Source organism: Azolla caroliniana, unplaced genomic scaffold, assembly GCF_043228905.1.
Source record: "Azolla caroliniana isolate FFs.n. ecotype wild unplaced genomic scaffold, voAzoCaro1.0.p SCAF_2, whole genome shotgun sequence".
Classification (NCBI taxonomy): Eukaryota; Viridiplantae; Streptophyta; class Polypodiopsida; order Salviniales; family Salviniaceae; genus Azolla; species Azolla caroliniana.
Window position 1 is genome coordinate 27,015,312 of NW_028230437.1, and position 14,582 is coordinate 27,029,893.

A 14,582-nucleotide genomic window follows, 5' to 3' on the forward strand; every position below is an offset into this window, starting at 1 on the left:
TTCATCAATAAATCATATTTCTAATGAACATAAACCATCAATAAAGTACATTTGCAAAGAAGATTTGCAATGAACAAAATTCATATATAAAGTACATTTGCAAAGAAAATAAAGTACATCATCGAAATAAGATTTACTTGCAGGTGTAGGAATGCTATTTCTCACTTTCACGGTTGAATTTCTTGTTGTCTTCTATTTGTAACGAAACTTCGTTAGTTAGTGCATCGTACTTTTTCTCATTTACTTGCATCACTTATCCCATGGTGTAGTTTGATGAAAACTGTCAATTCTCTGTTATGTGTCGTCAATTGCTATCATCCTTTGCATACTGCAAGCTGCTTGTGAAACCCTGACCCTTTTCTCGAATGCTTGTTTGTAGCCCTCCTCAATTCAAAGAAGTATTCCAAAAAGTTGACTTATGGATAAAGGCCAAGTATAATGTTATTGCATACATGAACAGCCAAAAAATCGGTTAGAATAAGAGGATTGACGTGATGAAAAGAGACAGTTTATCACTGCCGGATTTCCTGTAATGAGTTGTAACCATAATACAGCTTCACCCAACAAGAGACATAATTCTCCTCGGCATAAAACAAGTATGATTGGGGTCTTCAGAACCTGTGGATTCTTTTGAATGCAAAGTCAGAAAAGCTCCCAACCTGCTGGGTACCAGCGAGATCGTGGCCACCCCTCTTATTTGAGCTAAGAGGCAATGTTCTTGAAGCCTTATCTTTGGATGTATGGGATACTCCCCACTGAGTTTCATCACTTGTGGGTAGAAACCCATCTTGCATATCCATCATCCCATTTTCAAAATTGCCTCCTATTTCCGATGACTGTTCTTCTGAGGCTGCAGAAGCTCGAAGACGAGTGTCTTTCTTCTTCATAGACTGCTTTGACTTAGTCCTATCTTCAAAGTCCTCATCGTCCACCTTTGTCTTGGAGTCTTCTCTTGCTTTTTGGGAACCTTCGTGCTCTTTTCTCTTCTTTTGGACTGGTTCAATGTTCTCATTACCATTTATTTGCATCCTTCCATGTGTTTCAATTGCCTTTGAAACGACCTCAAGTATGCGAGCTCCATACTTGTTGCTTTTCACCCTGTTAAGCATCAATCAAACAGTTAGGTCTCAATATTATAACTGCCAGACTACCTGTATACACATGCTAATAAATCAATGCATTGAAACCCGAATATTCTACGTGCATAAGAATAAGAACCGTGAATTCATACTTTCCAATGCCATTCACTTCCAGCAGCTCCTCAATAGTTGTAGGGAGCTTTTTACTAATTTGCTGAAGCTCAGAATTCCTGAATTTAAAAAAGTAGAATAAAGAAAAATATTATGACTTTGGCTAGTTTATACAGAAAAAAGATGCTTAACGAGAAAGAACCAAAGCATTACCCCATAATATGGTAAGGCATGAGATTACCACCGGCCTCATTGACTAACTCCAGTCGAAGTTTCTGTAGGTCAGCATAGATCTTGGAAGATAGTGCCTGCACAGCCAGCTTTTAGTAAGCTTTCAAATATCTTCAAACATAAGGAGCAAGAACTGCACAAGTAAACTGGCTTACTGGGTCAACATATGCTTGAGCTGGACTCAAGGTCTCTTCATGAGCATTCAGCCTTACAGTTGGAGTCTGGAGGCTTTTCTTCGCTGACTCCACTTTCTCAGAAATTACAGTTTTCTTCGAAGCAGGGAATCTGATGCAACATAAAATGCATTAGATGTTCATTTACAAAATTTATTGAAACCATATGACTATCGAAGGCATTTGACAGGCAGTGCATTAATTGAGAACCTGGTTGAAAGATTATATAATTTTAATGCGTGACATTGCTTACAATACACAGATTGCATATGCATTGTTCAGGTAGTGGGAAGGTTTGTTGATAAGTAGAGCAAGATTCTGCTAGCAAGGGAATCCTCCATATGATTGTCATCATCTGACATCAGAATTGTCCTGATGGGAGTTCTCAACACACTTTATCTTAATATAATGAATTATAGAAACCACAACTTCCAACTTAAAAAATGGCAGGAAACAGCTGTGCCATTTTCCAACGAGCATTTGTGGTAACTATGTCACAAAACATAACATCACGGAATTCGGATTCTCCCCTTCAGCAATTAAAATTATCAGTTAACAATATGGATTCTATACCACAGTTCTCCCATCCCTATAGACCCTCAACTTCTCTGAGGGCAGTGTCAACAACGAAAAGAGTTAGAAATTTGCCGAGGCTGTTTATCAGTTTCTATGCAACAGCGAAAATTCCACAAGCCAAATTGTGCAGTTTTGGAAGATGGTGAATAGGAGAGAGATTGTGGGCAAAAGAAGAGAGCCGCAGGTCAGCATAGAAAATATTTAAGCAGCAGAACAAGTTCAATAGAAGAAGCCAATCTGATCAAGGCCAGAGATCTTGAAATATTGGGGCTGAGAAAGGATGACACATACACTGGAAAATAAAGATGTTTTTCATTAGTTTTTTCAGACATAAATAAGAGAATTAACGAAATTCTGACACCTTTAAAACAAGGTCACTCTAATATTTAAAAAAAGGCTTTATGAATGCTTATAGTCTAATTCAAATTGGTTCAACAGAACTTGAGAGAGGAAAACTTTTCTAAGTATTTTATCTAATGTTAGTATTTAGCCATTTATATTACACTTTTTATCACCCAGAAAAGGTGCACTTTGCAATTGTAGCTTGAGTCTTAATAGAATATTTCTACTTAATAAATTATTCAAAAGAAAAGAGTACTGTCATAGCTACAAATACCCCATAAGTGTTTGATAACAATTATTGAATTATGCTAATATTTCTAATTTTTTTTAAATAGTTAATAAACAAATAGTAGTAGATTTCAAATAGCAAAGGCAGCAGACCAAAAGCCTACAATTATTCTTGTCCCTGTGGGGATAGGCTTTCCTAATTTTAATTTTCAAAAGCAGCATTGAAACATTTCAAAATGGAAGAAAATATCAATATCTTTCAAAGGACAATATCCTTTGAGGCCAATGATTATGTATGAGAGTTCCTAAGAAAGAAACAAAGAAACAAAGAAACAAAGAAAGAAAATATATTAACATCTTTTAAGATGTCAAAATGATCTATAATGTAACTTTACAAAAAAATCAAGAGATTACAACAAAAAATATTTTCTCATCCTTGAGAACAAGAAACCTAAATAATGTAACTTAATGAGAAGTAAATAAAAATCAAAGTGACTAAAGAAACTTCTTATTTATAAATGTGAAATTCTCAATTTAGATAGGTTGTAATTTCTATCTTCACAAACATGGATTCATCCAATATGGAGGGATCTTCCAAGTGAAGGAAGAACTTGAAATTGTGGGAGATACCGATCTTTATCTATTGATGACAGGTGGCAAGATTATACCACAAGGTTTTTACTATTCTGTAGCGACAACTCTCAAAGTGAAAATAATCCATGCACATATGTGCTAACCCTTCTGTTGGGATAAAGGTCCCAAGGACCCTCCTTTTTGTATATTTTGACCCTTCCATGTGAAAGCTCCCTTCGAGAGATATCTAGACACGTCTTCACTATATTTTTGGCCCCAATTTGGGGGGTCATAGCCATCCCAAATATCTCATAATGAGATAGGGACTTTTAGCGGCTAGAGTTTTCTCTACTTAATGGTATCTCATAATGCATGCACATATGTGCCAACCCTTCTTGGTGGACATTTGAGTATGACACTTACATTATCATCCCCAGATGTGTTAACCCTTCTTGGTGGACTTTTGATTATGACACTTACATTATCATGCCCATCTATTTCTCGCAAATTATGCTGAGCATGATAAGTTTACAGTTTCTGGTTGTCTGCTGCCAAGCCAATAGGTCTACCAGAGATAGTGATCTCTCTTATCTCCCATATAAAAGATGGAGATCCCATCAAGTAATCAACTGTGCTCACACCTCCCATTGGGTTCCAACATGCAGAAGAATCTTATCTGAGAGATTGTGACAAACCGTTATAAATCACAAATCCGTGTACACTCCCCAAGGTTAGAAAGTGTTTGTCATATTCTGATACTTAACCTGTATTTTGATCTTGTTGGTTTAGAACAAATTCTAACATAACTTCTCCATACATAGCCTCACTTGTTTGTTCATCCTAATACCACTATATTCCCCATACTAAGAAACTTTTAAAATATCATCGTAAAATGGTAGATATGGTGATTCTTTGAGAGGTGCAAACCTCAAAATATCCCGGTGGAAAGTAGCAAATTGCAATATGTAACTCTCTACTATTCCATCTTTTGATTTGTATCCACGCATCTACATCCTTATACACAACATGTGGGCTATCATGGAGCTCCTCTTTGTACAATACAGCCCCTCCACCAAAGCCTCTAGTGATTCCTGGTATCCATGGTTAGGGATGACAAATTGACCCCCCTCTACACCTGTACATCGGGGAGTTTATTACCAATGCATTGATGGGTCTCTATTTACATAGTGATATCTATGTGAAGGTATCTTCAAAATAACCAACGTATGTCCTTAGAGAGTCATTGCAAATCCATATAGTCGTGTGTAAAGTTTCATAGGTCATGCATACATCCTCATGTGGCGCTCTTCTTTGTTGTAGAGATCATATCGTCTCTATATATCACCCACGTGTAAAGTTTCATAGGTCATACATCCTCACGTGGCGCTCTTCTTTGTCATAATGACTTTACCATCTCTATATATTGCCCTTTCTTGCATTGAACACTAGTGGCATGTTTCTTTAGTAATGTGCTACTTGAGCCAGAGGAAGTGAGAAGCACATCAACCAATCAGATATATCATTTTCTCATCAATGTCAGCCATAGTTGAAGGATATGTGCAGCTTTGTTTATGGTGTTTCTAAAGGCTAAGATTGGTGGAAAATGTCTTAATTAGCAACCCTTCAATTGCGAAGTATTTGTTTTCAATATGTTGGTGGATAGACTTCCTCTTGCTGTTGCCTTCTCAAGACACAACACTTCAAATGGCTCCTACTTCTTTCACCAAGGAAATTTGACAGGTAGGTTTTTATCTTGCCTAACGTATATGATCTACTATCTCAGCTGTGGCAATTCCTTGTTGGGGGATTCATGCATCTACCATTGTTGGGTTTTTAGCAAATCAAAATCCACAAGTTCTGTTCAATCATGTGTGATGTTTGTATTCCACTTTCTGTGTTTTGTGGACCATTGGCATAATTGAACTATCTAGAATGCATTCATCTTTGATCCCCATTCTGGAGTGCAGTCATATGAGCCACTTGGTAGGCTTCTTTCACTGGCAATTCAGCACCATAGCCTATGTATTTCAGGTCTTATTACCAAGCAGGATATGTTTCTTGGCATGAGGTCATCCTTGGTTTCTTTGTTAGACATGTAGTTGTTTTGAGACTTTCGTGTAACATCGTAATTAATATAAATACACATTACTAAAAGAAAGATAGAGAGACCTCATTATAAGGCTGTGTCCAGAGAATAGTTCTTTTGACTTCACATCATTAACCTAGAAAACCAAACCAAACAAAAAGTCAATCCAGATAACATAAGAGCACATCAAACATTCAGAATATTGATATGAGTACATAAGAACCTTCAAGATTGATGATATTGATCCAAACATGTCACTCTTACTGATATCTTCCTTTAATATCCCTTCTAACACCATCTTATGCAATATGCGTTCAACAACTCCCTTGCTGTAACTTTTGCCAGTTCCATGAAGTTCCAGCTTATCATGCATGTTTTTCTTTACCTGCATAATATACGCCATACTTAACCCCAGAAACTGGCTACAACCATTAAAGAATATAAACCTAAGTACATTATATGAACCTGCTGACTCATGGAGCCACGGTAAACATCCAGTACATGAGACAAGGAGAAACGCTGACCCATTGCTATTATCAACTGTACCTAATATTTCATGGCATAATCAGATCTCAGTATTAACTTAACACCTGATATTTTGTCCATGTGAACACAACCTAAGACTCACGGTTACATACAAGTTGTTTGGCTGTTCCAGACACATCCTCTTCAACTGCAACTGTAGACTTAGAACAATTATCACAGGTACCTTTGCAGATGGAGCCATCAAATTTCTCACCGAAGTGAGCAAGTTGCAGTGACCTCCGACAGTCCACATCATTCTCACAATATCCAACCTGTGCATATTCATGATTAGGAGTAATATTTCATGATTCAGCAAAAATGAAGCATGCATCATTACATATCATCTACCATTCGTGACAGGTTTTCAATGTGTGTTGCCAGTTGTGCATTGGAGCCTTGGTTCCAGTTACGGTTACCCCCCTGGTTAGGTAATTGAGAGGATTCTGCAGCCCCTTGGTTCAACATATGCCTTAACCTAATCTGCAAAGGAACGCACATCAAGTAAAATAGGAACCAGATATTTCAGATAATCCCCATAGTTGAAGTGTCTTTAACTTGTGCTTACATAATCTCCATAGTTGTAATAAAGTAAGCACGATGCAGGTAAATTATCTCTGCCAGCACGACCAGATTCCTGTGTATGCCTCCAATCTCATAACTCAGGGAAAACAACATTGCCTACTTTCAGGGTTTCTCATTATAAATGTGGAGAATAATACCTGGTGATATGCTTCAAGTGATTTAGGAACAGAATGGTGGATGACAAATCGTACATCAGGCTTGTTTATACCTGTAAAATCAGGACATAATTACAAATATAAAAGTATCATTGGAAATTCTGGTCATATCATGTCCTTCCAGCAAAATCAAAATTACTATGTAGCATGCACACCCATTCCAAATGCCAGTGTGGCACATATTATATTGATTGCATCTTTGCTCCATTGACGTTGAACATGTGCTCTTTCTTCAGGATCCATGTTTCCATGGTAGAAACCAGCATTATGGCCATATTCCTGAAATTAAAGAAATTTTCAAGGATCACGATAAAAAAATAGCATGAATTCACTCAAAAAAATTCTCTTACCTTTAATTTCTCAGAGACTTTTTCACAGTCCATACGAGAAAGACAATAAATGATTCCAGACTCATTTGGAAAATTATTTTTTATGAACTTGTCAATGTCATCCAGACAACTCTTTGTTTTTGCAATCAAAGCATATCTGCAACAAAGTTTGTGCATTAGTTATTACCTATGGTCTATGATTTAAGAGTATATGGGTGACCATCTACGGAAAATGATGAGGCACCTCAGATTAGGTCGATTAAATGTCTGTCGAAACACTATACAATTTGATAGTGCTAACGCACGTACTACATCTTCTTTAACACTCAGTGTTGCTGTTGCTGTAAGCGCCATCAGGGGTACAAGAGGAAATTTTTGCTTAAGAATCCCAAGACCCTGAGGAAAATACTGGCTTATATTAGTAAGAGCATTAAGGATCCATGGTTAAGGCAGTATATGCAGGGATCTTTGTATTAAGACCCTTCTAGATATGGCAGGATGTGAGGAGAACCAAGAGGCAAGCAATCTAGACAATTCGTCAGACAGGCAAGTAAATAATCATAAGATATGTTATTCACATCTTTGAAACCTTTAAAATGGCCTACCACAAGCTACCTGGTAGTCAGGTCTAAAATCATGGCCCCATTGACTAACACAATGAGCTTCATCAATAACAATTCTTGCCAGTGATCCTCTTCTGTGTAAACTTTCCAAATGCCGGCATAAATTATCACTCCTGAAACAAAATCGAAAATAATATTGATCAGTTATATGGCACCTTTTTAAGTGCATCTCTTCATTTGAAGGCAAGGCTAAGCAAATAACAAATGAAGAAGTTGTTAAGATTTGAAACAAAACAAAAAAGTATTTGCATGTCACACTTCCTCAGAATACCTGGCAATTTTCTCTGGTGTAACATAAAGCAGCTTATATTTACAATATGCTGAATTGAGCTCACTCAATATCTGCTGTTGTTCTTGCCACTCCATAGCTCCACTAAGATAAGCTGCAGGTATGTTGACCTGGGCGATTTTTATGTGTTCTTTTAGTTAGTTCATTCTTTATTCAAACAAACAGGCTACAGAGTAATCTGAACTGGTATCTTCAATATTCAAAAAACTGGCAAATTAGAATTATTTTACCTGTGATAGGTGCATGATTTGATCTTGTATGAGAGAAACCAGAGGTGATACAACTAGAGTTACACCTGGTCCACAAACTGCTGGAAGCTACCAAAAATACAGATTATAAAGTGAACTCTAGCATCCAGAGATTGTTATTGATTATGGTTATCCCATGTTATAGTTGCAAGAAAATTTGATAATACCTACCCTTCTAAAGAAAATGAGAGCTCAGCATTTGAAATAATTAAACGGTTGTTAGGACAAAATTAATTGTGGGATGACTTAGAACTATGGCATTCATTCCTAGCAGGCATGTTATCCATCCATACAATCACCAATTTCCTCTGAGCTAGGTAGACAGATTATACCATCTCAGCAGAAGACCATATCAGAGACATCTGATATGAGATTGATTCATGAAGTATGGAAGCAAACACAAACATGCAATACGATCATTAAAAACCAAGGGATTTATGTGCAGCTGTACAAGTGATTAAATTATTACATGCTTATTAGGTTGGAAATGTGCTATATAAGATCATTCATTGAAGTAATACCTGGTACGTTAGACTCTTTCCACCACCTGTTGGCATCAAAACAAAAACGTCATGGCCACTCATGGTTGCATTTATAATCTCACGCTGATTTGGCCGGAATGACTGGTTACCAAAATATCTTCGATTGTTTATCTACATCAAATGTAGATTGGAAAGAAAAAATGGAATCTAGACGTCAGACTAGCCGTTTTACTACTTAGCATGGCAGTTAAGATCTAATGATAAAAGTGAAGCAAACCTCTAACTCCTTTGTCCAAGGAAAATCTCTTCTGCTCCATCTTTTATCCTCACATCCTTCAGTGTAGTTTACATTTTCAGTCTCCACTCTGATTGGTGGGTTACCAAAGGACAATGGAGGCAAGTTGCAAGGACCCACACTTTTAAATCCAATCTCATTTTGAGGCCCAAAGGGTGTGGATTCTATTGGCCGGACAAAAGATTGAGGATATACATTTTCTGACATACAAGGTCTGATAGGGGTAACAATTGGATTATCAACACCTCTGGATTCTGTAACTCCATTAAATGGTGAGACACAAGCTGAGAAATGTGAATTACGTCTCTCATCATCAAGTATAGATGATTGTAAATGTTGTTCTAGCTGCTGGATCTCATTGTTCAAGCTCCGTCTGCACAGCAAAAACAGTATTAGAACATTACATTTAAGCCCAATGTTAGATAGTTTGTCCACAATGCAGACCTTTCCACACGAAGTGCTTCTGATATTTCTGGTGTGAGTTCAGCAGCATTGTCAAGAAGCTCATTTGACACATGAATCAACTTATCTTTCATCTCTTGCAAGTGGACCCTTGCTTCTTTGCAAAGATATACCTGCACCAATAAAAAGTCACAGAACCATGTGTCTGAATGTGGCACTGGAAACACTGCACAGGCATTCAATTTGCAAATACCTTCAACCCATGGCAACATAAAGATTCTTTTTTTGAAGCTTCAGGAATTTCAGACCACAAATGTGAAGAAGGAGAATCAACTCTGGATCTAAAAGGTGTATGCGTCAATGACTTTGAAGGAAAGCTTGGGGTAGAATTTGGTGTGCCCCCTCTTTCGTAGTGTTCTAAAACAATTTGATCAATATCAATATTCTGCCAAAATAAAATAGATTTCTCAGATTTCTGACTTGACATAAGATGCACGAAAAACATTTGGTCAAACTTTCAGATTTAACAGCATTCGCAGTGAAGAATAACCTGGAGAAGTTCATCATCATCATCATCATCGAGATTGACAAAATGATTGTTTTTCTGCGCATCATTCTTAGAAGAACTTACAGCTGTGCTCAATGATGGATTTCCCTCTGCAGTTTTGCCCCTGAAGGCTGTTGAAGATGCATGCAAATCTGATCCAGGACTTCGTGCATTATTTGAGCTTCTTATACTTGCAGACATGTTCTGCAAAGAGTCACTGACATGTGTCACAGAATCAGTGGGTGACACAAAGTCAATTGGTCTTTTCTGATAGTTTCCCCAATCACTAGAATGCATAGGAGTTTGAATGTGGCCAATCCCTTGGGAGTCTTCTGCTGGACGGGGAATGCAAAACTTGTTTGATTGGATGGAATTGTTTGGATGTGCTGGAGCCCCAAAAGATGTGGTGTTAGAAGTCGCATTGAAAGCAGGCTTGGTATCAGATTTCCATATTGATTCAGTCTGCCTGTAAAGGGAAGCTTTCCCATGCTTTTGAGGTGCACTTACCCCTGGCCTTAAATAATTTGCCTTTTTGCAACCTTCCAACTTCTGCCATGCCTACAAAAGAAATTTCATCATTGCTAAGTTTATTATATATCAGTAAGCAGACAAAACTCACCTGCAGAGATAGGGAGATGAACCTTTAAAGCAAATAAATCTTGCTCGCTACTAGGTAAGTTTACACAAGCCATGTTCCTGAAATTACATGGCCAGAATTTCTGAGATCTCAGGAAAGCAGAAAACAAAAGCAATGCCACTGAAATGAAAAGGAAAATGCAATCAAACGACCAAATGGTGTAATCAGCAATTCGTGAAAAATAAATTCACCAATATGCAGATGCAAAATTAATAACTAAAAGGAAGCAATTAAGAATGTCAGAAACTAATGACCATGTGTAGCTTCAGCCGGATGTATTGGCATTTGATAGGCTGATTTAAGACTGTTATCCAAATTTTATGATAAGCATCTTGATTCTTGAAGTATTAACTGTGTAATGGTGGCACTCAATTAACCCCTATTTTAATGAAGTTAATACATTATAGCCTATAGGTATATAAGACAATGTTATGTTGGTACATGCATATTGTCCTTTAGTACATAAATGGAGTATAAAAAATACCTAAGTAGAAACATGGGATACATAGTACATTGGAATAAATAATGCCTTACCCGAACAATGTACCATCTGAAGTTCTGGGAAATGAGCATTTGTGTGCATATATGGTTATCTCCATGTTATATCACATAGAACATATTCCATGTAATCCATTGGAATAAACAATGCCTTACCCGGAACAGTTTACCATCTGAACGCATGGAAATGAGTGTTTGTTTGCATATATGATTATCTCCATGTTATATCACACTGAACCTATTCCGTGTATTCTATTTGGTAGCATGGTGTAAATTCTTTTAAAATAGACAAAAGCAAATTTTTCCTTGTTTACTGGTTGTTTCAAAGGATCTACATTCCATCATATGGATGCAATTATTCAATAGAGTTGCTTGGCTCTTTCTTTGTGTATTATGGTTGCAATTCTGTGGCTTATTCTGGTCGCAATTCTGTGGCTGATGTATAGCCTACTTGTTTGACAACAAAGGGAAATGGCGGAGCTCATTGGTTCTGCTTAATCAGCTTATTGGAAAGTTCAAGTAAAAAATTAAAAAATTTGTTCAGGAGATGTTTCCCTTCGTTGATGGTCAAATTATTGCCATATTACCTAAGGAAGCTCATCCAGTTGCCCCTGGATCTCATACAGAGGTAAACTTCAGGGATACATGAGAAACCTTGCAAACATGTGCTTTTGATTTTATATTCTTTCAATTAGATTTCCAAGTTATGTGAATTTATGTAGTCCACATGTTCCATATTGTCTGTGCTGTATATTAATTGGTAAGGCCCTCCTTTTGCAGTTTCTCATGAGTGGTTTTACAGCTAGATCATGTAAATAGGGCACATTCCTTATTCCGAAATGTTAATCTTCCTGATTTTCCCTCTGTTGAATACTGCACAGGCTGCTATGCGGCATCTACTCTCCATGCAAGTTGCTGCATATCTTATGGCAATTCATCTGATGAGGTTTATTTCAGTTTCGGTATTGCTGATCTCTGTGTCTGTTGCCATCACTTTCATCATTTAAAATTTGTTTGGTCTCAGTGATAGGCTTTGGGTAGGAAAGTAAGGGCAGTATTTAAAAGTTTCTAGAGACTGTTTAGACTAAGTACATATTTTTATGAGGCAAGAATGAGCACGTGTGCAAAAGAACAAGAATGGAAGGTCCATCAGAACAGTAAATAAATGAGCCAGAAATAAACACATAAGGAAAAATTGATTTGATACTCTATTGAAAACAGCTTCCAAGAGTCGCATAGAGACAAATTATCATCGCGATTACTGCATTTTGGATAATATCAGGTATGATCATCTTGAACCCTTGTTAATTGATTGAGTTTAACCATAAATGTGGCTTGTGCACTATGTTCCTAACATATCACAGGTTGTGATAAAAACCTGATTGCTAATGTGTCATAGTGTAGTCTACGTAAATGACAGGTGAATTTTTGCAAATAGGGAAGATACTTTCTCTTATGAGAGTGGTGTATATAAAAATAAGCAAGTGTGCGTGTGTATTTTAGATGATAATAATCCTGAAACTTTGCTATTACAAGTTGTGTTGTAGACACATTAATCCATCTATATGGTCTACTTGTCTATTTGTAATAAAAAAACGTCATTTTGAACATTTTAGCTATAAAAATAAAAATCTAGATAAACATGAGAAAATAAAATATATGAATTTGTTGAATTTTTAAGAAGATCTGAAAGTGCACCTCGTGGTAGGATTTTGACCAGAAAGAGAGTATAGAAATCCTGAATTCAGCAACTTCATATCGGACAAATTTTCAAGAGCTTTAGCATGTTGTTCCCAGTTTGTATGCGGCAGCTTTTCATCTGTCTTCGACTCATTGGTTGAGATGCAAGTTCTATCAACAATTAACTTTGTATCAATGTAAAACTACAGCAGGACAAGAAATGAGTGGAAGGGGGATAAAAGACAAAAAGAGACGAGAAAAAGAACAATCTCACCTTTTCAATGTCCTGTTATTCATGGATCAACATAGCCCGCCCTAAGCTGCCTATGCGATGGAAAGAACCAGGAACCAAGAGTCGTTTACATACATTACCAACTGTGGAGTGAGAATCGTGAACGAACAGGTTGATCTACGACAAATCTGAGCTTTTTCCTGTGTAGGGGCATTTCAGCCTGGGACCACGAGCGGGAGCCATGTCTGCGTTGGTTCTAAAGATCAGGGGATCAAGGAACTGGACAGTGGAAACCCTAGACGCGATGGCTTCGTCTGTAGTGGTTACCGATTGCTGAGCAGAGCTGGCTGGTGCGATGGTAAGGGGAAAAGGCGGGAAATTTTGAGTGGAGGCACAGAGGCTCGTCATTGAAGGATTGATTGATTGGTACACGCGCGCACACACTCAGACCACGGTGGTGGTGGTGGTGGTGGTGGTGTCCATTGGGGTCATCAGGAAAAGCATGAAGGAAGCAAGCAAGTCCTCGAGCAGGCTCGATGAACTCTCAAAGGCCCAGTATAGAGCCTCCGGATTGTTTTTTGTCCCGACCGTGGTCATCCTAGACCCCGCTCATCGTGCACTCTACTCTATTCTTCGTGGCACTTTGCATCTGCGTTGAAGAAAAGACCGAAATGTAATAGCTCTAGGAATATGTCGCTCATTTGCGTGCTCGAACTATATTGGGGCCACTTTTGCAACACGTGAGAAATGAATATACTCCAGCAACAACTTTCACAACTGACTAGTAGTTCCGATGTCCATCCAGCATTTTTCCCTCGAATGATAGTGTATTATGCTTGTTTTCTTTTTCATTGAATCAATAGGTTTATATCAATCGTCAATATGTGTGATCTCAAGCTTGTAAGCAACATTTACTTGATCTCTCTCGACCTTGATGTTGCAAAGCATTGACTATTTGTAGTTTTATATTTTCGACAATGTGTAGATCATGAATCCAAAATGCTTATGACAATTGTCCCACATTATTCTTTATTATGTAATGTTTCGATAACTTCACAAAATTATATGACATGTAACTGCAATGGTTTGACATGGTTCTTTGATATGCAAAGCATTGATCATCTCGCGACATTCTTATGGAGCAATATGAGTCCTTTTTCCATGTACTAGCAATTAGATATTGACCTTCACATTTTTAGTGGTGTATTATGCGTCTCGATACTTTCATTACATTCACTTGCAAATAGGTTATGTGTAACCAATCATCTTCATGTGCATTGGTATATCTATCATGCATTAATTCCTTGTATACAATGGGGGTATAAACATACATTTCATTAATAGGCATCTAATTCAAGTTTAGCACGTGATGTGTGAAGTGCAAATTCTTTATCACCGTCCTTTGTAGTTATGACCTTATGTGAATATATTTTGGAAACAAAATTCATTTCTATCATCGACTTCCTTTTCTTTCCACAAATCAATCAATTCAATATATCCATTGTTTTGGCTTTCACTCGACTTACTTTGGGAATTGAGTATTGTGTCCTCTTATTTCCTTCATTTCTTCCATCTCCATTAACGTGACAATTGTTGTACTTACTATTGTTGCCAAATGTTACGCACGGTTGAGAATCAAACTTAGCTTCCCAACGTGGG

General features: G+C 37.4%; 1 protein-coding gene across 1 annotated transcript; it reads right to left on the reverse strand.

Annotated features, from left to right (window-relative positions):
• On the reverse strand, positions 1-13,200 carry RECQ4A (DNA helicase (RECQl4A)). Its single transcript, XM_087315851.1, has 25 exons — positions 12,966-13,200; positions 12,710-12,862; positions 10,518-10,572; positions 9,880-10,434; positions 9,583-9,774; positions 9,372-9,502; positions 8,910-9,300; positions 8,672-8,803; positions 8,133-8,219; positions 7,885-8,012; positions 7,606-7,726; positions 7,235-7,386; positions 7,012-7,147; positions 6,817-6,940; positions 6,644-6,714; positions 6,490-6,558; positions 6,273-6,404; positions 6,038-6,196; positions 5,865-5,945; positions 5,623-5,784; positions 5,483-5,535; positions 1,577-1,706; positions 1,404-1,498; positions 1,232-1,309; positions 1-1,098 (listed from the first exon to the last, which is right to left on the reverse strand). The coding sequence occupies exons 1-25, from the start codon at positions 12,986-12,988 to the stop codon at positions 612-614; spliced, it is 3,897 nt and encodes a 1,298-aa protein (XP_087171977.1). The 5' UTR covers positions 12,989-13,200; the 3' UTR covers positions 1-611.
• Positions 13,201-14,582: the final 1,382 nt, after the last annotated feature.

Coding starts and splice junctions, on each gene's coding strand:
- RECQ4A (XM_087315851.1), bottom strand. CDS start 12,988: ATGAATAACAGGACATTGAAAAG. Junction 10,573..12,709: donor GGTCAAAATCCTACCACGAG/GTGCACTTTCAG, acceptor ATGTAATTTCAG/GAACATGGCTTGTGTAAACT. Junction 1,099..1,231: donor GAAGTGAATGGCATTGGAAA/GTATGAATTCAC, acceptor GATGCTTAACAG/GGTGAAAAGCAACAAGTATG.